The sequence below is a fragment of the Perca fluviatilis genome, chromosome 22, assembly GCF_010015445.1.
Source record: "Perca fluviatilis chromosome 22, GENO_Pfluv_1.0, whole genome shotgun sequence".
Classification (NCBI taxonomy): domain Eukaryota; kingdom Metazoa; phylum Chordata; class Actinopteri; order Perciformes; family Percidae; genus Perca; species Perca fluviatilis.
Window position 1 is genome coordinate 18,697,527 of NC_053133.1, and position 21,780 is coordinate 18,719,306.

The following is a 21,780-nucleotide window of genomic DNA, read 5'->3' on the forward strand; positions in this document are numbered from 1 at the left end:
ATGCCAGGCTCTCATTGGCTAGCTGTTAGCCAATCAGATTCAAACAGCTTAGCTTGTTGAATATTAATGAGAACTGGCAGAAATCGAGCTGAGTCTTCTTGTAGGCTTTCTATACCAAACTAGAATGGCATGAAACAAGGTAACCAATACATTTTTTCCACAAAAAATATTACAGAGTCCATGGTAGAACTTCAGACATTACCACAAAGTAATGAAATACGTGTAGCAGGGCACCTTTAAATTAAAGCCACACTTTGGAGCGCTGCTTACTGTGCTCCATGGCTGCAACACAACAAGCATCTGGAATTACGGGCTGCTACAAACGATTCCAAAAAAAAAAAAACGATTCCATTGGTATCGTAATTTTTGAAATTATTACAATTTGGAACAAGTTCTCGATGCCCAATCCTATTGACCACAAACAATCTTTTTTTTTTTTTTAAAGATGAAAGAGTCAGATCAATCACCCTGGAGCTAGTGGAGATTCAGTCTGCAGTATAGTGGTGATCACACCTGTGTACTTTTAGTCACAGAACACTCTTTCATGCCACCAGGCCGTTCTATCTCCATATCAGGAGGTCCGTTACTTTCATGCTATGTGACTCCACAGTGGCCACACTCAACGGTCCAAAACAAAACCACTTTGCCAAACATACTTGCCAGTGTTCAAGCACTCAGCATCACGAGTTAATCTGTTTAACATCAATAGAAGATCATAACACAGACAAAACAATGACAGATACTGAAGATAACTAATTGATTCTGTCCCGGAGCATCTTGCCAGTGACATTAACAATATCCAACAACATCAACAATGTTTTTTTTGCCTGTCAAATGTGCTATTATAAAAGGCCATGATTCATACAAATAATGTTATGGCTGTTAAGTAAACTAAAGAGATACACCACAATTAGATCATTGAAGATCTCTCAGAAACCCCTCCAAAAGTTGTTTTGCCTTGCCAAGAATGCTATTACACTAATGAAACTGGACTACAGGACTTCAAGTGCTGGTGGATAAATCAATTTCCCTGTAAGAAACAAAAAACCCTCCATAAGTTCCCTAAATAGGCCTATTTCTTTGTTGTCCAAAATGTAGAAAAGGCAGTACAATCTTCTACCAAGTAAGCAGCACTGTATCCAGTTGATCCTGTAAATGACGCTTTCAGATCAGGGCTAATCTTCCCTCTCATACTTTTAATCACACTACACGTCAGTAAATGCCAAAATTGATACCACTCTCATATCTGTTTGGTAAATATGTAGCTAAATAACTTCGGATTCTGTACAAATTAAACATAAATTATGTGGATTTTGTTACCTTTGGACAGAGCCAGGCTAGTTGTCTCTCTGTTTTCAGTCTTTATGCAAAGATAAGCTACAGCTACATATTTACCCCACAGAGTAGTATTGATCTTCTAATCTAAATCTTGGCAAAAAGCAAATAAGCACATTTCTCAAAATGTAGTATTTAACCTTCAAACACCAATGTATTTGAGAAGTTTGGCTTTTTTGTTACATAGGGAAAGGTAAGGTATTATAAAAAGTACTGTTTTGGTACCAGTACCAACACATGTCAAATATCCAACTCTTCTGATATAAAGCTTGAATTTAGAGCAGGATTCCACTGATCCTGATTCATAATAAACACATCAGACTGGAGAATCCACGCAGGGCCCGCTGGGACTGTGATTCACATCTAATGAAACCCCCAGGGCCGGCAGCCAGCATCTGACTGAGGTTACCTAGCTACAACACATGCCAGGCCACTTGAGCCATGGGACCATCTCTAATTACAGACAATGAGAGAAAGAAAAGGAGGGGGAAATGAAGAAGAGAGACTGAGAGTCAGAGGGAGTAAAAAAAAAAGAAAGAGACAGAGATAGCGGATGAGAAACGGAGATAGAAGCCCCAGCTGTTCTGTTTCCTGCTGCCTCTCTGAGCAACTCAAGAGTTCGAATGCTGTTTCCTCCACTCCACCAAAGGGCATCCTGCTAGCATGTGTGCTAAACCTAAGAATAGCACTGAACCTGCGCACACATCATACAACCCTGCTGTACCTTTCTGTATAGCAGAGAAGTCTAAAGCCTCAACCTATTAAAGTGGTATTACAACAGTACATTTCCAGTTGAGGACAAAGACTGACTAAAAGTTGAGTAAAGCTTACCCTTCCCAAGATGTGTTTAGTCAGTGGAGACAAAGATAACTTGTCAAGCATGCCCAAAGGAATGAAGATCATGAGCTCAGAGTTGCTGGACAGCGTGTGGGAGCAAAGACTTGATGACTTCTGAAGTGCTGACATGTACAACAGTGTACAACGTTTGGCGGCTGCAGTGCAAGTGTGTGGTGCTGAGTCACTTCACGCTCGATGAACACATCAACACATCGGCTGTCCCACATGGAGTCATAGGAAAAACTCTTCAGCCGGCAAATTGGGACCATTGTGACCAATACAGTCACGCACTGGTCAGACCAACACTGGCAGAGGGCGATGCACTCGCACACTGTACGCAAACACACTTTTACACTTATACAGTAACTCCCCCTGTCCTCTGGTGACACACAAAATGATGGACGAAAGAGTAGCTCAAGAGGCACACCTCATTCTACACATGAGTGGTTTTGGCGCAGAGCTAAACATGCACACATATTTGTTGACAAAACACACAATTACAAGTTTTTGTCACTTAAGAGGACACTTCACTGACTTAACCTTAAGTCGCTTTTTACTTAGAGTTAGATGAGACGATCGATACCACTATCACGTCTGTTAATTAAATATGCATGTTAGTGCAGCTAAGCATTAAGACTGGAAACAGCTAGCCTGCCTAACGCTCAGGTCTATGGGCACGGAGGAGTAAGCTATGCTTTGGATACAGAGACAATACTTGTTAGTAAGATTAGTTAATTGTTGGTTCTGTTTTTTTCATGGAATTTGTTGACAATGAAAAAATATAGTTTTGTTTCTTGCTTCTTTTGACACTATCACCGCAGTTTACAGTAAAGAAGGTCCTTATTCGATGTTGAAATGAAAAGGCCCTGGACACCCACACAGGTGTTTTGGGTTAATCTGGCTGATTGGACCTCTTCTCAGGACTGTGTAGGTGTGTATAGACTGATTGATTGACATCTTCCTGAGTCTCTTATTAGCTCTGTTGCACCTATAGGGCAGTACAAATGACAGCTTTACCATTCTTATTGGTAGAAAGGATTTTTGACCCAATAAATGCCCATCTAAGCTCTGTCCCACCTACAACCAGGTGAGGTCTAATCAGCCAGAATAACTGAAATCACTTGGGTGTTCAAGGAAGCTCAGATGAGCTGTTGACTAATGCACCAGAGTCCCAGTAAATAAGTAAAAAACAATAAAAAGTTAACGGTTTAAGCCCGATTTCTGTTTACCAAATGATCACGTTTTCTAAATTATAGACACTAAACAATTTTCAGATATTTAAGTCTTAGACATTACTGTATGTTTGCAGTCAGATTAATATACTAAAATATCCCTTTTTAGACATATGCTTCAGAAAACATCATGATATTAAATATCTGTCACATAACAGACAACATACATTATACTTAAATTACCACACACACATATACATTTATATACACATACATATATATATATATATATATATATATATATATATATATATATATATATATATATATATATATATATATACATATACATATATACACACACACACACATACATACATACATACATACACATACATACATATACAGTGCCTTGCGAAAGTATTCGGCCCCCTTGAACTTTTCGACCTTTTGCCACATTTCAGGCCTCAAACATAAAGATATAAAACTGTAATTTTTTGTGAAGAATCAACAACAAGTGGGACACAATCATGAAGTGGAACGAAATTTATTGGATATTTCAAACCTTTTAAACAAATAAAAAACTGAAATATTGGGCGTGCAAAATTATTCAGCCCCCTTAAGTTAATACTTTGTAGCGCCACCTTTTGCTGCGATTACAGCTGTAAGTCGTCTTGGGGGTATGTCTCTATCAGTTTTGCACATCGAGAGACTGACATTTTTGCCCATTCCTCCTTGCAAAACAGCTCGAGCTCAGTGAGGTTGGATGGAGAGCGTTTGTGAACAGCAGTTTTCAGTTCTTTCCACAGATTCTCGATTGGATTCAGGTCTGGACTTTGACTTGGCCATTCTAACACCTGGATATGTTTATTTGTGAACCATTCCATTGTAGATTTTGCTTTATGTTTTGGATCATTGTCTTGTTGGAAGACAAATCTCCGTCCCAGTCTCAGGTCTTTTGCGGACTCCATCAGGTTTTCTTTCCAGAATGGTCCTGTATTTGGCTCCATCCATCTTCCCATCAATTTTAACCATCTTCCCTGTCCCTGCTGAAGAAAAGCAGGCCCAAACCATGATGCTGCCACCACCATGTTTGACAGTGGGGATGGTGTGTTCAGGGTGATGAGCTGTGTTGCTTTTACGCCAAACATAACGTTTTGCATTGTTGCCAAAAAGTTTGATTTTGGTTTCATCTGACCAGAGCACCTTCTTCCACATGTTTGGTGTGTCTCCCAGGTGGCTTTTGGCAAACTTTACGCAAACAAAAATTTTTATGGATATCTTTAAGAAAGGGTTTCTTCTTGCCACTCTTCCATAAAGGCCAGATTTGTGCAGTATACGACTGATTGTTGTCCTATGGACAGAGTCTCCCACCACCCAGCTGTAAATCTCTGCAGTTCATCCAGAGTGATCATGGGCCTCTTGGCTGCATCTCTGATCAGTCTTCTCATTGTATGAGCTGAAAGTTTAGAGGGACGGCCGGGTCTTCGTAGATTTGTAGTGGTCTGATACTCCTTCCATTTCAATATTATCGCTTGCACAGTGCTCCTTGGGATGTTTAAAGCTTGGGAAATCTTTTGTGTATCCAAAATCCGGCATTAAACTTCTCCGCAACAGTATCTCGGACCTGCCTGGTGTGTTCCTTGTTCTTTTTTTTTCTTTTTTTTTTTTAAAAAAAAAAAAAAAAACACACACACACACACACACACACACACACACACATTTATATCACTACAATTAACTTTCAGACTAAAAAAAGCCACTTTTGTCTGCTACTCTGACATCGCCGATGGGCTTCAAATTTGAACACAGTCCAACAATTTGAGCAGTTGAGCGAGAGACGATCATCAGCTGTGTTGTCACATGTTCCTCTGTGTACTGTACATCTCTACAGGAGGGAGGGAACGATCCACACTGCACACAATAACACCCACAGGGGTGATTGCTTGTGTCCACTTGATCCCCCGACTCACTTTGTGATGATTGCTTCTCTCAGTAAGGAGATTTAAATCTGCTTCTGCCTTTCAACCAATCCAGGATTTAGAGTAGAAGAAATGACTGACATGAAACATGGTCAGAAACTGTTAAAATATCTCCTTTATACCTTGGCAGAGTTCATATTGCTAAGGTCATATGAAAAGGAGAGTGTACTCAACAGCAGTGGTTGCAAACCTGGCAGTTTATTTTTGCAGACGTTCCTCTAATCTCTGCTTTTTCTCTTGTGAATTACTGGATAATCTGAGCTCTTAAAAGGTCCCCTGTGGAGTTTTTGACCACTATTAGCGCTATGGAGCAATGTTTTTATGAGTGATTGACACACGTGCATGCAATACATACTCCTGCTGCCCATTTATCACAATTTCTCAAGCGACAGTTGCTTGTGGTAGCGCACAAATAAACGTGATAATGCATCAACAAAGCCAGTAATAAAGATGACTGCTAGTTAGTAAACATGGAAGTAAACAATGCATGATTTAAAATACTCAAAAAAAAAATGGCAAAAGGTTCAGAAAGACTGCCCTAAATTGTGTAAAAGGACAACGATTAAATCATGCTGCTCCCAACCTTCTTAATCAGTATTCAAAGATAGGATTTAGCTGCATGAACGGACTCATTCACGAGACCTGTTAGTGGTATCTAAACGTGGAAAAAGAAAGGTGACCCTGCAGATTGACTTACACCTACAAGCGTCAATGCCTTTCTACAGGACAAAAAAAAAGGTAGACACCGTGCCGGATGAATCTATGATTAAAAACTAAGCTCTACTTATATGAGGTGCATCTCTGACAGTATAGGCCTATGTAAACAGACCTCACAGACACAGGATATAGACAGTGACACTCTGGATGTCGTCACAAACAAAACCGCACACAGCAAAGAATCCACAAACACAGAAAAAAAGCATTCTGTAAGCTGTAAGAGCAATTCAAAAGCTTTCAGAAAACAAGCCAGCACTACAACTAATAATACAAGCTCTGGGTAGAGAAGTAAGCTGCTGATTTACAAAGAAACAAGGACAGGTTGTGTTGTTGTTTTTTTACCTTTGGCTTCTTAGACATGCTCGTTCTCCCACAATGCCCGGGACACCTGTGTCGCCTCTCTGTTCCACAGCGACTGTAATGAATTATGCAAATCCCCTGGTTTTTGTTCAGAGTACCATGACCCAGAGGTACAAGCAGCTGACGCCTGGCATAAAAAAAAAAAAAAACCCAACCTCTCAGTCAAAAAGGGATAACACTGACTGCTGCACTACCTGGCAAGTTGCTCTTAAACCGGTGTCACTGCTGAGATGATAGAGGAGAGGAAATTAGATGTGGTCATCCTCAAGAGCTCTTCCAACTTCAAGTGTCATGCCTCATGTGGAGTAAAGAGTCTCTCAGACAGATCACACACTCACACACTCTCACACACACACACAGACATGTGCACGAGCAGACACACACAGACAAGTGTTTAAGCGTTGCGGTTTCATGGTTAGCCCTGAAGTGGAATTCTTCAGCTGGCCGGGCATTAAGCTTTAATTTGATAGTGTGGCATCTGTTACATGGTCAACTCAACTACATGACTCTATAGGAAGCAGACAGAAACACACACAACATACACAAACATACCTTAAAACTCCAGAAACACTCTGTCGACAGATACTTGTGATAGTCAGCTTTAGTGTTACTGAAGAGTCTATGTGATGCTGCGCTGCGGGGCTGCAGTGACAGAGCTGACCGCTGTAGTAAAACATGTGACCTCTTGCAGCTGTTCATCTGTGGCCAGACAGTCAGGCAGTAACAGCACCATCTGGAGTCCTAATCCGCCTGGCACTGCCACCACTCAGATTATGAATGTGGCCCTCAAAGTCATTAGGCTTATTGGATAGACGAGTCGATATCTGGGATCAGTGCACTGCAGAGGGGCTGCAACTGCATCACACAAATCTGCATTTTCTGCAAAGACATTTTTTGTAAGATTGCTGCCACTTAGAAAGCATAATTGACAAAAAAAAAACATCTCAAACATGGTGAGATGTCACATCAGCATCAGTATCTGAGAATAGCAATTGTTGATCAGACCAAGTCCATCCAGAACTTTGGTCCAGGGAATCTCAACTAGAGATGTTCCGATACCAGTATCGGCTCCGATACTGCCTAAAACGCTGGTATCGGTAGCGGGAAGTACTGGAGTTTATGCACCAATCCAATATCACGTAATAAAGCCCTTCTGTCCTTCCGTTATAACTGACTGTCAAACTGCATAATAAAAGAAAGTTCTACGGCATTCATTGTTTGTGTTTGTTTATGTTTCACAAAGAGTTTAACCTGAGCCAGACTGACAACAAAGATAGAAATCATATCACATCCATACAGGGATAGTAGTATACAGTTGTTAAAACATAATAAAATATATGACACACTGGTATCGGATCGGTACTCGGTATCGGCCAATATTGACGCAAGTTCAGGTATCAGAATCGGTATCAGGAAGCAAAAAATGGTATCGGGCCATTTCTAATCTCAACAACAACTGTCCACATTGTCATGTAATTTGGAATGGATATTCAATGTCAATGACAACTCCTAATGATTTTGGTAACCCTCCCAGGTGTTAAAAGGTGTCTAAAAGGTCTCAATATCATGTCGAAGCCAATCTGGCCATGAGGGAGTTATCATAGCTCTCCAACACTGTAAGTGTAGACCGACGAGAATAATGCAGTAGGCCTAACCAATGAAAAAATATTATTTGACCATTACTTGATGGCTTCCAGAGTCAAAATGTTTCTGATGACCCCCTGACCTTGCCACTAGCTCCACCATCAGGCCAACATGTCTACTGGCACCATAGACTGTATAATATTAATGGACAGAGCATGTGTGACGTCACCCATTGGTTTGTGGAGATCTGCTAGGAGTCGTCAAATTTGCCGTTACCGCCGCAGCCATCCTGGTTGCCCACCCTTACACTCTACGTTACGTTACACACTTTCACTGGCAATCACATCATAGCCACGCCCTAAAACACCCCCTGCTTTATCACTGATTTTAAAATCAACTAGACCATAATTAAAATAAATTATCATTCTGTGTTGCAGAAGACTTAAAACTAGCGATCAAGACCTTAAACTCATTATGAAAATGTTTACTGAGGTAATAAATCAAGTGAGAAGTGGGTCACTGTCTCATAGACTTCTACAGACACCGACCTCCTTTTGCAACCGCAGGTGTCGCCCCCTGCTGAAATTCAGATAGAATGCAGATTTAAGGCACTTCCATATTTGCAGCACTTCGCCGAACCGGGTGCTTTGTCCATTAATTATGACTGGCACACAAGAAACATTAAAATCCATTGTGCAGATGTGCAATGAAACTCACATTCATGCTCCCAGGGGACACACTTTCTTCTATAGCTCAACCCACAACTGTTAAAGCTCTATTAGCACAGAAAAATACTTTGCACATCTACAATGTGAGAAAGGTGCGTCAGAAGGGGACAAGCAGATCAAAAGTTGCAAAGAAAAACTCCCGCACACTGTCTAACTTGCAAAAATATATAAAGTTTAATAGTCTGCAACGTTTCGGTACTAGACCACGACTATTAAACTTCATATATGTTTGCAAGTTAGACAGTGTCCGGGAGTTTTTCTTTGCAAAGTTCTATTTGCAAAATTATCATCAGTATGTTGTTCATCAAGAGCCCTGACACACAACAACGACAAAGGCCAACTGATAAAATCTTGTATGGCCTCATGTCAACTTTCCCAGTAAAAGTGTACCTTGAACTCCCCACAATGACTACAAAAACCACAAAGACTATAAAAACTATGGCCAACTGACTACCAGCATGTAGTCAGTCCCATCCCCCTTCCCCTGTGTGTGAAAGGGAAATAAGTAGTTAGTTCCTAATTTAAAGAAATAGTTCCATACCATTCATCATCAGTTTGAACAGTCTTTTTATTTGCATAGAAATGAAATGGTGATTTTAGATGTTATAGCCAGTTCAAACCTGGAGTAATTAGAATTAATTTCCCTGTTTAGATCCTTTGATCATGTGGACATTACAGCATCAAATCAATTTATTTTCTAATTATCTACACAGTTGGTCTGAAGATTATTTTTATATGTTATGTGTATAATAGTATGTACCCCTGTATCGACACAAATGGTACTTAATGTGTGTCTGCTTTCACTTAATTAATGACTTAAATATTTGAGAACTGAAAATTAAAATGTCTTTTGTTAGCTTAAGTTTCTTTATTATTCCCCCCCCCCCAATTAGTACACCTTATTCCATTGTAATTATTTAAGAAAACTAAATAAAACAGCATTTACAAAAAAAGATTAAATGAAAATCTATGCTGTAAAGTAAAAACTGGCAAAACTGTTTTAAGACTTGCTCTGCTGATATCCACTGGTAAGCTAAATTAATTATTAATTAAGACTGAGAGGCAGCACTAGTTGTGACATTATTTCACTAGACAATAAGGTACTTAACTTTGCAGCTCTGTGTGTGCAGGAATGATCAAGATCATTGTGAGGACAGAAAGCTGGGCTGCAGAGAGCAGCAGCGTGACATATGCAGCATATGGGTGGGTTGAGTAAAAGTGGAGCAGTGTTTCCCTCCGGAGGAAAACACATATGTACATCTCTATTTATGCACACTTGCACACATACAATATACTGGACAAAAAAAAGGAAGTTATCGCAGTGCCAAACATGAATGCGTGTTTTTGGAAAGCACAACATATGGTGTATATGGAGGAGAATTACGCCTCAGATTTATGACACCATGACTGTGTCACTTGCACCTGACATACAGTAACTCCACCAAGAAAGATTACATAAAGATGCTGAGCTGAGTGGCTGGAGGTCATACGACTGAAGAATCAAGAGCGAGAAAATGTTGTTAAGGTCCATAGACAGACCGAAGGTAGATTCTGGAGTCACTCCATCACATCCTCTCCTCCCTGCCCCACCCCCCCCTTTCCCCAAGTAGCTGATTTCATCCTCGCAAAGCCACTCTTCCTCTAATCTCCCTTGATCCGTCTGCACTGGCAGATATCAAACTCTCGCACGCAAAAAAAACAAAAAAAAAACAACTGGTAAAACCTGATGAAAAATACTAGTTTACCTACTGTCAGTTATTATGAGTATAAACAAACAACTATAAATTTTCTTGGCGATTCAGCCTTACGTGTGTCAATAATTTCAACTCATCAACATCATTTGCATTCCTTGTAACACAGGCAGAGTTGGCAGACTGATAACCAGATTTCATAAAGTGGGCATGTAGTAGCTTGTAGTTATATAATACCTAAATCTCTAAGCTTCTCTTTGGAATAGCCACTGGGCACAGGAGCATCAAAAACCAATGGGAATATACTGTAATAGTCTCTACGTAATCTGTTAAACCAGAAACTCTCATCAATAGTGATGCAAAAATGTTACATCGCTTTGAGTTGTTTTGAAAGGAACACAGAATAGACAGAAAAAGCCAGACACGCAGAAGGAGAAAGTAGTTCAAGAGTAGAGGACAAAACTCCACCAACACACCTCACTTACCCAGGAGACATTTTTATTCTTGGTTTGTTTGATCATGGCAACGAGAGCAGGCCGGTAACGTGGAGAGAGGAGCCCCCTCCTCAGCAGATTTCAGCCCCACAGCCTGTTGTGTGGGCAGGTCAGAGAGGGATCAAGGGTGATGGCCGGGGGCACGCCGCACTCAGCCATAGGTCATCATCTGCCCTGTAAACCTGCGAACCCAAAACGCCTGCTCTGACTGAACCTAGCATCTGTCAGCAGGATCAGACCACACTTCACCTAGAAGAGGACGAATGCAAAGTTTTCTTCCCGTGGCAAAAAAGTCAAGATCACGTAAGAATCATCCAGCAAAGTTAAATTCCCTTCCTCCTGACAGCACACAGTGACCTGGTGGACTGATTATGTATTCACGCTGAGTATGAATATGAAACATCCCAGCAGGTTTAACCCCGCCCTGCTGAGCCTCAGCGCGTGCCCAATCGCAGAGCAGACCTTTGTGGCCGGCTCCCGAGGGTGAGCTTATAGAAGCATTAGGATGAACATACTGATTCTCTGGAGGTGAGGACTGGGCTCTCCCCTGACTTGCTGAAACCTACAGAAACACAACAAAAAAACAAAACAGGGAGAAGCAGAGGGAAACTTTTGGTAACTGACCTTGTCTTCATCTACCGTATGTGCCTCCTTCACTCATTATCCTTCCCTTCTTCTCTGTTTCATACTGTATATTCTCCTTCCTCTCCACCTACTTAATCTCACTTTCCTTCCTCTACACTCTTCCCTCCCTCCCTCCCTCCCTCCCTCCCTCTCAGGGGTATGTCTCCTCGCCCAGCTGGTACCTGTTGTCATGACACCTCTTTGCTAAGAGATGAGTGCTGTGACAGATGAAAGATGCTCAGCGAAAATGGAATTCCCTCTCTCGTTCTTTCATCGCTATTCTTCAGTGGTGGCATTGCTCCCTGACCCAGAATTAAATCTACTCTCTAAATGTTGCCCTGACCTTCTCGCCTCTTACTCTCATACTTAAACCCTTACTCACTTTGTCTTATCTTTCTACTCTGATTCCATCAGCTCCTCTCCCTCAGCTCTACATTTGTGGCCGTCTGTTTGGCCAAGTCAATCCGGATTACTTGTAAAAGATCAGTGAAGAGTTTTAAGGCTATCTTTGCTGATTCCAGTGGATGCACTTAAGTGGAACTGAACCACAGAGAAGATACAGATCAGCAGTGGTAAAAAAAGACTACAGGCCAGAACAACAACCAGAACAACCGCTGTTTACTGGTCGAACAGCCATGATTTAACCCGCCAGTCCTCATCGATAAAGTGGCATGTGTGAGTGCCCTCTAGCAGTCGTTCGTGAGAGCCACAAACTCTTTAAAAGCTTTAAAGTAAAAAATTTAGGACAGCTCAACAGTTACCCTAAAGTTAGCAAAGTTTATTCAAGATTTTGGGGTGTTAGGATGCTTACACATTTCCCACCATAGGTTATGGTAAGAACATTGAATTAGGAACTGTTCATATGTAATGGATTTTTGCTAAATTAGGTTCTAACCATAGACTGTATAATATTAATGGACAGAGCATGTGTGACGTCACCCATTGGTTTGTGGAGATTGCTATCCGTCGTTGAGTTTGCCGTTATGGGCGCAGCCATCCTGGTTGCGGATGGGACGATTTTAGACAAGAGGGAGGAGTGAGGGAGGAGCCCTTACACTCTACGTTGCGTTACACACTTTCACTGGCAATCACATCATAGCCACACCCTAAAACACCCCCTGCTTTATCGCCGATTTTAAAATCAACAAAACCATAATTAAAAAAATGTACATAGTTCTGTATTGCAGAAGACTTAAAACTAGCGATTGAGACCATAAACTCATTATGAAAATGTTTACTGAGGTAATAAATCAAGTGAGAAGTGGGTCACTGTCTCATAGACTTCTACAGAGACCGACCTTATGCAACCGCATGTGTCGCCCCCTGCTGGGATTCAGATAGAATGAAGGTTTAAGGCACTTCCACATTTGCAGCACTTCGCCGAACTGGATGCTTTGTCCATTAATATTATACAGTCTGTGGTCCTAACCCTAATTACCATGGTTACCAAACAGTTAAGATAGGATCTGCAAGTCAAGAAGTTTCCATAACACAGCCCTAGGAGTACAGGGTTCTAAAGCAAGACTTCACAGCTCCTGATCCATTTTTAACGTCTGTCGCTCTAATTAATTGTCTCTAGTATTCGTCAGCCCTCCTCTGGTGCACAAGGTTGTCTGCATCTCTCCACTGTTAATTGGCCTCAAAGAACATCTGCTCCTGTTTTAAGTGATGCTCGGTTTGGTCTGGCCGCCCTCGCTGTCTGAGGTGCCAGTTTAATGGGCATGAGCCGAGCCCACAGCTCCTGCATCTCTCTAATGATAGCATAATTGTCCATTTTGCTGCAGATTCTTTACCTTCTGTAGGTTGTTACTGAAGACACAGTGGAAAATAGAGATGCACCGATTGACCGGCTGGTGACCGGAATTGGCCGATTTTCACGTGATCGGCTCTGCAGAGCAGTCTGCTCTACTGATCACAGGCGAATGGTCAGCCGCTCTCTCTCCCCTCTGAGGCTGAACAACTGGAACATGAAAACCGCACTCACGCGGGCCCTGTGAAATATGACAGCTACAGTTTATTGGAAAATAGCGTTGGGCACACTGACTTTGATGAATTTACTGTTTATCAGACCCCAGATGAGACAAGAAGCTAATGTTAGATTAACGCTGTGGTCCCTCTGCCTCCGACGCCCCGCTGCAGGAGACGCTGTATTCCCCCGACACACTGTAGTAACGTTACTGTTTAAAACGCTTTCCAGGTTAGTGGGGATGCATACCGCTCAAAACCAACATTAAAAACGTAGTAATCTTCCCTCAGCGTTTAGTTTTGTTGCTGTGTAAAATGAGTGTAAAATGAGCGGTGACGTTAAATCATCTGTTTCAGGTAATGCACCTAGGGTACCGTCTATTTGCTGGATTGTTCCGAAGTAACTGTCGGTAGCTAACGTCAGCAGATAAGCCCGTTGACAGCAACGTTCATATTTATGCACAATGGCAATCAAATTTTTTTTGTTGGATATTGGATGTGAAAAGAAGGAAATGGTTCTTCCATAACATTGCACTTTAGATGTGTGTGAATTTCCCACACCCGGAGTAATTTATATAGTTCTATTTTATCACGACCGATTATCTGTTCAAAACATGTTCTATGTTCTGTGCAAAATGTTCTATTAAAGAAAAGATAGAAAATAAATATTTGTGTGTGCTGTTGAGTGGTTAGAAAAAATGAAATCGGAATCATCTAAAATCGGTATCAGCAGGTCAAACTCAATGAAAAATCAGAAATCGGAATCGGCCTAGAAAATTGTAATCGGTGCATCTCTGGTGGAAAATAAAGATGGGGAAGAGGATAAGTTAAAGTATTTTATGGGGAGTTACGGTGTCAAATTGAACTAAAGTGAACCCTAAACTAAACCTTGTGTCTCATATACAGCAAATACAAACAGCTCCCCCAACAGCAGAGAATCTCAAGCCATGTGTCATAGTGAAACGTAACCCTAATAAATGCAATTACTGAATAGATTGTGCCAGAAACTGCAAGCCTCACAGAAATGGATGACGGCACTCCAGGCCTCAAAAGCAGCTGCTTTCCACTGATAGCAGTCGAGCAGCCAATATGACGTGTTGGAAGAGAGAAAGGCGGCTAAAATTAACATTCACCACAGGGAGCAAATTACTTCGTATGTATGGATTTCATGCAGCAGGTTGTAAAACAGCACATTGGTAAAGAGTACTCACAATATGTATTTACAGACACAAAGGGCAATACAGTACTTGCACATTTTGTACATTTTGCCATCAGGTCAAAAGGTGTATTTTGGACTCAAATACCTGCAAAACTAATGATATTCCCATCAGCCTTCTCGTTTGATTGAAGATATCATTTCTTGTCATGTCTATTTTGAATATTATTTAGGTTTTTAATTCCACTACATTTTATTGTACATTGGTTTTGTTAATGTTAAAATATTTTTTTTTTTAAATAGAATAAACATGACTTTTCATACATTTAAAAAAACTCAACACAGACGTACACACACTTACAAATGATAGGCAAAAAAAGCTGGTACAGCTGAGAGACTAAGCCAAGTATCCAATAAGCACTTTCTATTCATTTTTTTTATAATGTATAATAATATAATATTTTTCACCTACAGTATATTTGACAGCTGATGGTATGGGCACAGACAGAAAACGAGGGAGGAGAGAGGGTGGGGGCATGACATGCAGCGAGGGCTGAAATCAAACTGGGTATAATGTGGTTATGTCATATGTATTTCAACCATTCGACTACCAAGACTCCCCCAATAAGGTATTTTTTCAAGCAGACAAACAAGCGGAAAGCCTAAATGTAGTGATATGGTCTTTCATTGTAGCATTGTAGCAAAGTACTGTATATTTTGTAGGCAATGAGCTGCATCTTTCTTCTTATGACTTCACCGTTTCCACATAAGTGAGGGGTTTAAAACTCAAGACTGTCGCAGCCCAGACGTAACAGAACCAGGGTCAGTGCACACACATTGAGCATACGGTGTCACTGACATCAGTGTTTCCAGGCATCAGGGAAGCTATACTCTACATAGGCCCTCACAGATATATATCACACTTTCCAGTCCCACGGTGAGGTAATATATTATGTAATAGCAGTAAAAATCCACCTAAATCCGAGATTCCTAAAGGCTTCTGTGGCCAATTAGCTGCTCAGTTTCCGGACATTTCCATATTCTCTCGAAAAGTGAAAGAACGCACAACTTTTGCCAAGGAAACCCTACTATGTGCTGGCCCGGCACTGCTCCCTGGGCGTGCATCCCAAAGCCTGGAAAACTGACTGGAATTCCAGGTCACACATTCACCATGGGAGATGAGCTCACCACTAGCACACACAAGCTCAGTATTTTCTAGGAATAATTAGGCTACAGTATTCTGTGTATTTCTCCAGTATCTGCCATTTCTCATTCTTTATGTGGTAGTTTTAGCGCTCCCAGCAGGTCAAGTTTCCACTCATCACATGAAATATCGCAGCATCCAATTAGTGGATTGGCACAAACTTTTTTTTTTTAATTTGTCCAATACTTGTTTATGTTTATTACCTGCAACATTTTTATTTATCTAAATAAAGTTGCCTTGTCTGTCCTATACAGTAAGTACAGCATCACAGTTAACATGGTTGTAGACTTCTTAGTCTTGTTTTTACTGCAGCCACAAATATACTAAGATGTTTAGGGAATATGCAGGGATAAATGCTTTAAATGTCAAGGACAAATTAGCACATTACAAAACCACAGATTTATAAGCCATCTGCAAAAAAAGGAAGTGTACTGTACTGCATGGTGTGCAACATACTTCCAAGTCTTTTATTCATGAGTAACTTTCATGCATTTCATTGACTCTCTGCTAAGTTCACATATAAGCACTGTCTACCACTGCTGCATCATGACAAGCAGGAAAGCCTAGCAAACAAATGGGGAAATGGAGTAGGGCCGGCTGTCTTCAATTAGCTGGAGTTTCCGTGAGGAGTGTCTGGGACTGGCCACTCAGTCCGTCAGACGGAGTCCCATCCGGCCGGGTCTCCATGCTCCACATTCCATCCAGAGCGGAATTATGTTCCGCCCCATTTCAGACGTAAAACGGTGGTTTGGTGCTCCATATTGGAAACATGTGAGAGGAGTGTCATAGAAAGAATGGCGTGTCACGTCAGCTGGGGTCCTCTCAAGGTCAGTACAGGCTGTAGTTACCGGACTGGCCCCTGTGAGCTAAAACTCTCGTTTTAACAGTACTCATTAATTTCAACATGCTTAGTTTGACCACAGTAATTAAACACAAACATGTGTTGCCGGTGATACTCCACCACACTGAATGGTTTGTTTTCATGCAAACACCTTACACATGGGGCTTAGGTTGTCTGGTGTGGAGTTTCAACAGCTGGTCCTACACTAAACCAACTCATCAGTTAAATTAAAGCTTACTCAGTTGTACAGTAAATGTTGATTCAGCCTACTGCAGCCTGCAAAACCCAGGCATGCAAACAGGTCATGGGTAAAAAAGGTGAGAGGGATACGGCGGACCCCTGACCATGTAGGGGGGTCCGGGGGTGTGCTCCCCTGGAAGAAAATTTTGTACATTTTAAAGTTTAAGGCATCAATCTGGTGCATTTTGAGAGCAAAATTAAGAGGCTAGATCTATGTAGAATCTGTGCTCTTGTAAACCATGTTGTGTTCTTGTAAGCGATTTAACCATAAACACATTTTTGTATAGCATACATTTGAGTCATCCAAAGGGACAAACTTTGCACATTAAATTTGGACATTTAATTTTATAAATACTTATTACATCCAATCTGTACATTTAATATTAACTTTGTGAAACAAGGACCTCACTCATTCTTTGAAAAGTACACAACAGGTGTCAAATAGGGGTGCACGATTCAGAAAATGTCACGATTCGATATTGATTCTTAGGCTCAAGATTCGATTCAAAATCGATTTTCGATTCAAAACGATTCTCAATTAAAAAAAAAGATTCACACTATGTAAATTTAGTTACTTTTCCCATGTGATTGCAGTAGACATACAATAAAAAAAAAAAAATTGATTTGGTATTGTATTAATCAGTTTTGAATCGGTAGAGCTTGAATCGCTATACGAATGTGAATCGATTTTTTTGCACACCCCTAGTGTCAAAGGATGAAAATCTCATTCTGAAGGAAAGCAAAGAACAGCTCTAATGCCCTCTGGGCTGGACCCATTGATGGAGACCCTGCAGCCTGTTAAGGCGCATTTGGAGCACACTGTCAGTACTCATATTTTCGATAAGAAGATTAACTTTTTGTAGTTTGTCATTTAAGTTAGTTAACATTTAGGGCATTGAGGGGAAGCCAAACAGCGTTCATCCCACACTGCAAAGACACAAACACCGGGTTGGTAGGTCTCGGATCAAGCCGTGAACTTGACAGTGCATGTCTCCTAGCATGTCTGTGTGTGAGCGTGCACGCGTACAGCAGAGTCAGGGTTTCTTCGTTGGTGTTTATTCGGGGTGGAGTAGGAAGCATTAGCCCAGACCACACAAGGGATGTAACAATATTTTTGGTTCATTATAACTGGGGCTGGACCAGACCCCCCAAGTCCCTTTTCAAAGGCTGCTCAAAAGAAAAACTGCCTTCTTTTGTCTGAATTTTACAAATTACTCAACTGGTGAATCACTTTCAGCCCTTAGTATCACATAATGCAATCCTTGTTAACTCATAAAGTCAGGAAACTTTGTTGTGTTTGTGACTAGGTGTGGATACTGTTCACTGGCAAATGTGTAGCAATGTGGCAATGTGTATATTAGAAAAAAACGATTGATTAAACGATTGGGCAACTATAATGTAATAATAATAAAATTGGCAAACATCCCTAGTTCCAGCCTCTAAATTGTGTGGATTTGCTGCTTTTCTTTGTCTTATTTATTGGTAAACTGAATATTTCTTTTATTTTTTGATTAATCGATTATCAGATAGTTGCTGATTAATCTGTAAATCAACTAATTGTTTGAGCTCTGCAGTAGCTGCACTGCATACAAGCTTTGTGTCATTGGTGGAGACTAGTGACATTTGAGCCGTAATACCCCGTAATTATGTCACATTAGAGAAGTAGGTGTTCACACTATTAAAAATACACAGACCTCTCTGTATTGACATATCACTGTTTTAGTCAATCTAAGGCTGCTGTGGCTCACTGAGCTCAGAACATTTTGTCCAATGAGCTTCTGTCTAAGATTTGGGGATGAGATCATAACTCATTTCTGACAAGAACATTTTTTTTTTATTAAATAAATCACACCTCATGAAAACTTTATTTCAGAGCCGTTAGGGTGTTGAAGCATTTTCTCTCTGGTGTATGGTGTATTTATGCATTTATGAGTGAGTGTGTGTGTGTGTGTGTGTGTGTGTGTGTGTGTGTGTGTGTGTGTGTGTGTGTGTGTGTGTGTGTGTGTGTGTGTGTGTGTGTGTGTGTGTGTAAAAGTGTAACATGGCCATCTAGTGGTAAAACTCTAAAACTCAATTAGGGAGGAACATCTTTATCTGCAGTACTGGAGTGTTGTGTGTATTTTTTGCCTTGCTCTATTGGTGAACAGTGTAATAGACTCTGGAAAGAAGAACATATTCCTCTTTCGTTGTGCTATACACAGGGGAGTCTACAGAAAACAACCACATCTGAATGACAGAATTAAGAATGCAAAAGACGGTACAGACAAATGCATGCATCGTTAAATTTTAAATTTCCCATCTCAAGTCATACCAGTTAGCAAACGCACACCCCACATTTTCTTCTCACTGCATTTCATTATACCTAACAGCCACAGTGGTCTTATTCTCTTATAATAAACAGCTTTTAATTCCAGACTCTAAAACAAAGGACACATGAAATAAACCAGCAAAGCCCAATAAAATGGAGCTGTCAACCGAGCATGTGCCTGCAGCGTGAACCCTCTGTATTCAATAGCATTACAACCTCAGCTGTGCACCGAAATAAATATAAAATCAAATATTTATTGTGTCTGGCAGCATGAACAGAGCTCTGCAGAAAACTGTCAGGCGGCCAGTGCATCTGAAATATTTCAGTTAAATCCTGCAGCATTCAGGACTGGTTTAGGATAGAGATCTAGCAGTGATCAACATCGAGGGGGAAAGCTGGCAGGCATCCACTGATCCATTCGGTCTGGTGCTTCAAAGCTACACTGACAATTTCAGTAAAGTTGTGCATGTATTGAAACACCAATACATATAAATTATTCATACAGTAACCCATTGTGAAACAATAATAAAGCACATGAAGCACATTAGTCCGTTTCATCAGCTTCTCTTAATCTCTCTCATGCACACTCTCTCCTCCAATCATTGTGCAATCTGCAGCTTCAAACTCACATATGGAAGCTGTGCTCTCCGGCGATGGCCCAGCCCACAGCACGGCATGAAGGGGACCAGGGCAGGGAGGAACGAACGGCCGTCTCACAGACTCCCTGTCAGGCAGCAGCATCCGTTCAGCCTCGGTCCATGCCGGCGGGCTTGGCCCACAGGGGTGCAGACCACCAAAAGACGAAGAGGAGATGACGAGGACAGAGGAGATGCTTGACAGAGGAGTGAGCAGAGGGAGCAGAGGACTGACGTGTCCACACCAGCCCCCTACTTCTGTCCACCCACCCCCCACGTGTACGCCAAATCCCTTCAGAAACTCTCAGGATTTAAAAAGTCAGATTCTGATGCCCCTTCCTCCCCCTCTTCATCTTCTACCCATCTCCAGACTGTTGCAGCAGAGTGCACACGAGCTGACAGTGAGGTGCATGTCTGAACCGACTGTTTACCCCACCCCGAAATCTGTAACCGCTCCAGCAAGATCCTCTGGGCTGCCAAATCCTCTGCAGTGCTGCTGTGCTGTGGCAGAGAGGTACAGTTGCAGGCTGGCACACTACTTCAGCTGGTGGTGGATTTAGACACACTCATAATCACACACAAGTTTCTTCTCAGCATGGGAAGGAGGTGGAGTTCTAAGTGTCCTTTATTGACCGCTGTCCCTTGCTTCCTAATGGAGGATGCTGCCTCTATACTCCCCGCCTCCTTTCATCCAAGGTTCAGTCTGCTTTAAAAGCTTGACACACACACTCTGGCTTTCGTCTTGACTTATTGCCTCCCATTTGATCTTCAGATTTTATTGCCTCTTCACTCTCTTCCTTTATTTTTTTCCTTTGTGTTGAGCAGTGCATCATTTATACTTTCTCTGTGTGAGAGGTTAGGAGAAGCTAACAAAGCTACTGGTTGCTGAAGAGACTACACTGTGCTTTCATGTCAGAGAGAGAGAGAGAGAGAGAGAGAGAGAGAGAGAGAGAGAGAGAGAGAGAGAGAGAGAGAGTCTTGTGCACAGAGCCGAGCAGCAGCAAAACTAACTGCCTGTGGTGCAGAGGGAAGTCGCTCACACAGTTTGGTCATGCCGAGTGTGAGCGCAGGGCTAGCGTGATTGTTTCTTCCCTTCACGCAGCTCCACTCCACTCTTGCCCTTCCCCACTGCGTTCAGGTGATTGAGTCCAGACTGACTGGCAGCCTCACTGCTGCGTCAGCTAGAAGTGCACATATTCTCACTCTCTGCCTCAGTGTTCAATGAAAGACACGTGGTGGGGAGCTGCAGAGGTGAGATTCATACACACAGCATGACAGTGGACTGTTTTTTTAATCCAATCTGGCAACAACGGCACACAGCATGCACGGTGGATTGAATTTCGATGTTCCAACTATGCCCTTTCGCTTTGAATTGTCTTGTCTGCAACATTTGCAAATAATTCATCAATTTAATTTGTGAATGATAGGAATTTGTAGCAATATTAAAATAACAGCAGACATTTCTTGAACGTACAGGGGTTTGAGATAGAGGTTAATCAGCAGACATTAAAGTAAACACATCGTGGCTTTTTAATGGACCCAAGCTGCATCCGTGAAGTTGGGTTGCATTCAACGTGAAGCCTAAAACTCAATTCAAAAATATTTGCATAATTTGTCTGGATGATACATATTGATAAAACAGCTAAAAAAGAATTTACCGAAAACGTTAAGTAGTGAATTTCATATGGTATTTGCAATTAATGCCTGTTGAGATATTAAGATCATTGAGATGGCATGTTGAAGGTAAAAGTTGTTTTGGTTTGGTATCTCTGTGTATAAGCACTTGGCTGTGGTCCTTTTCCATAATACCCTTATGTCACCTTTTTTATCACAGCCTGATGAACAATGTGCTCCATCTTAATATTGTGCGGAGCTGACTTTGATGCTGAAGAGTCTAAATCTTGTTT

At 41.4% G+C, this 21,780-nt stretch overlaps 1 protein-coding gene across 9 annotated transcripts in view; it reads right to left on the reverse strand.

Moving 5' to 3' along the window:
* Positions 1-21,780, reverse strand: part of cacnb2a (calcium channel, voltage-dependent, beta 2a) — a 69,323-nt gene that overhangs the window by 38,250 nt on the left and 9,293 nt on the right. For 2 of the 9 annotated variants that reach the window (XM_039789501.1, XM_039789499.1), the window contains exons 1-2: positions 6,956-7,116; positions 6,386-6,530 (exon numbers count right to left, since the gene is read on the reverse strand). The exons of 2 other annotated variants lie outside the window; for them this stretch is intronic. In XM_039789501.1, coding sequence (XP_039645435.1) covers positions 6,386-6,530; positions 6,956-7,080 — 270 coding nt within the window. In that variant the 5' untranslated portion in view covers positions 7,081-7,116. Of the gene's footprint in view, positions 1-2,166; positions 2,329-6,385; positions 6,531-6,955; positions 7,117-10,882; positions 11,255-19,867; positions 20,097-21,780 lie in introns of those variants that run through there. 5 more of the 9 variants (XM_039789507.1, XM_039789509.1, XM_039789508.1 and 2 more) reach the window with 5 other exon arrangements.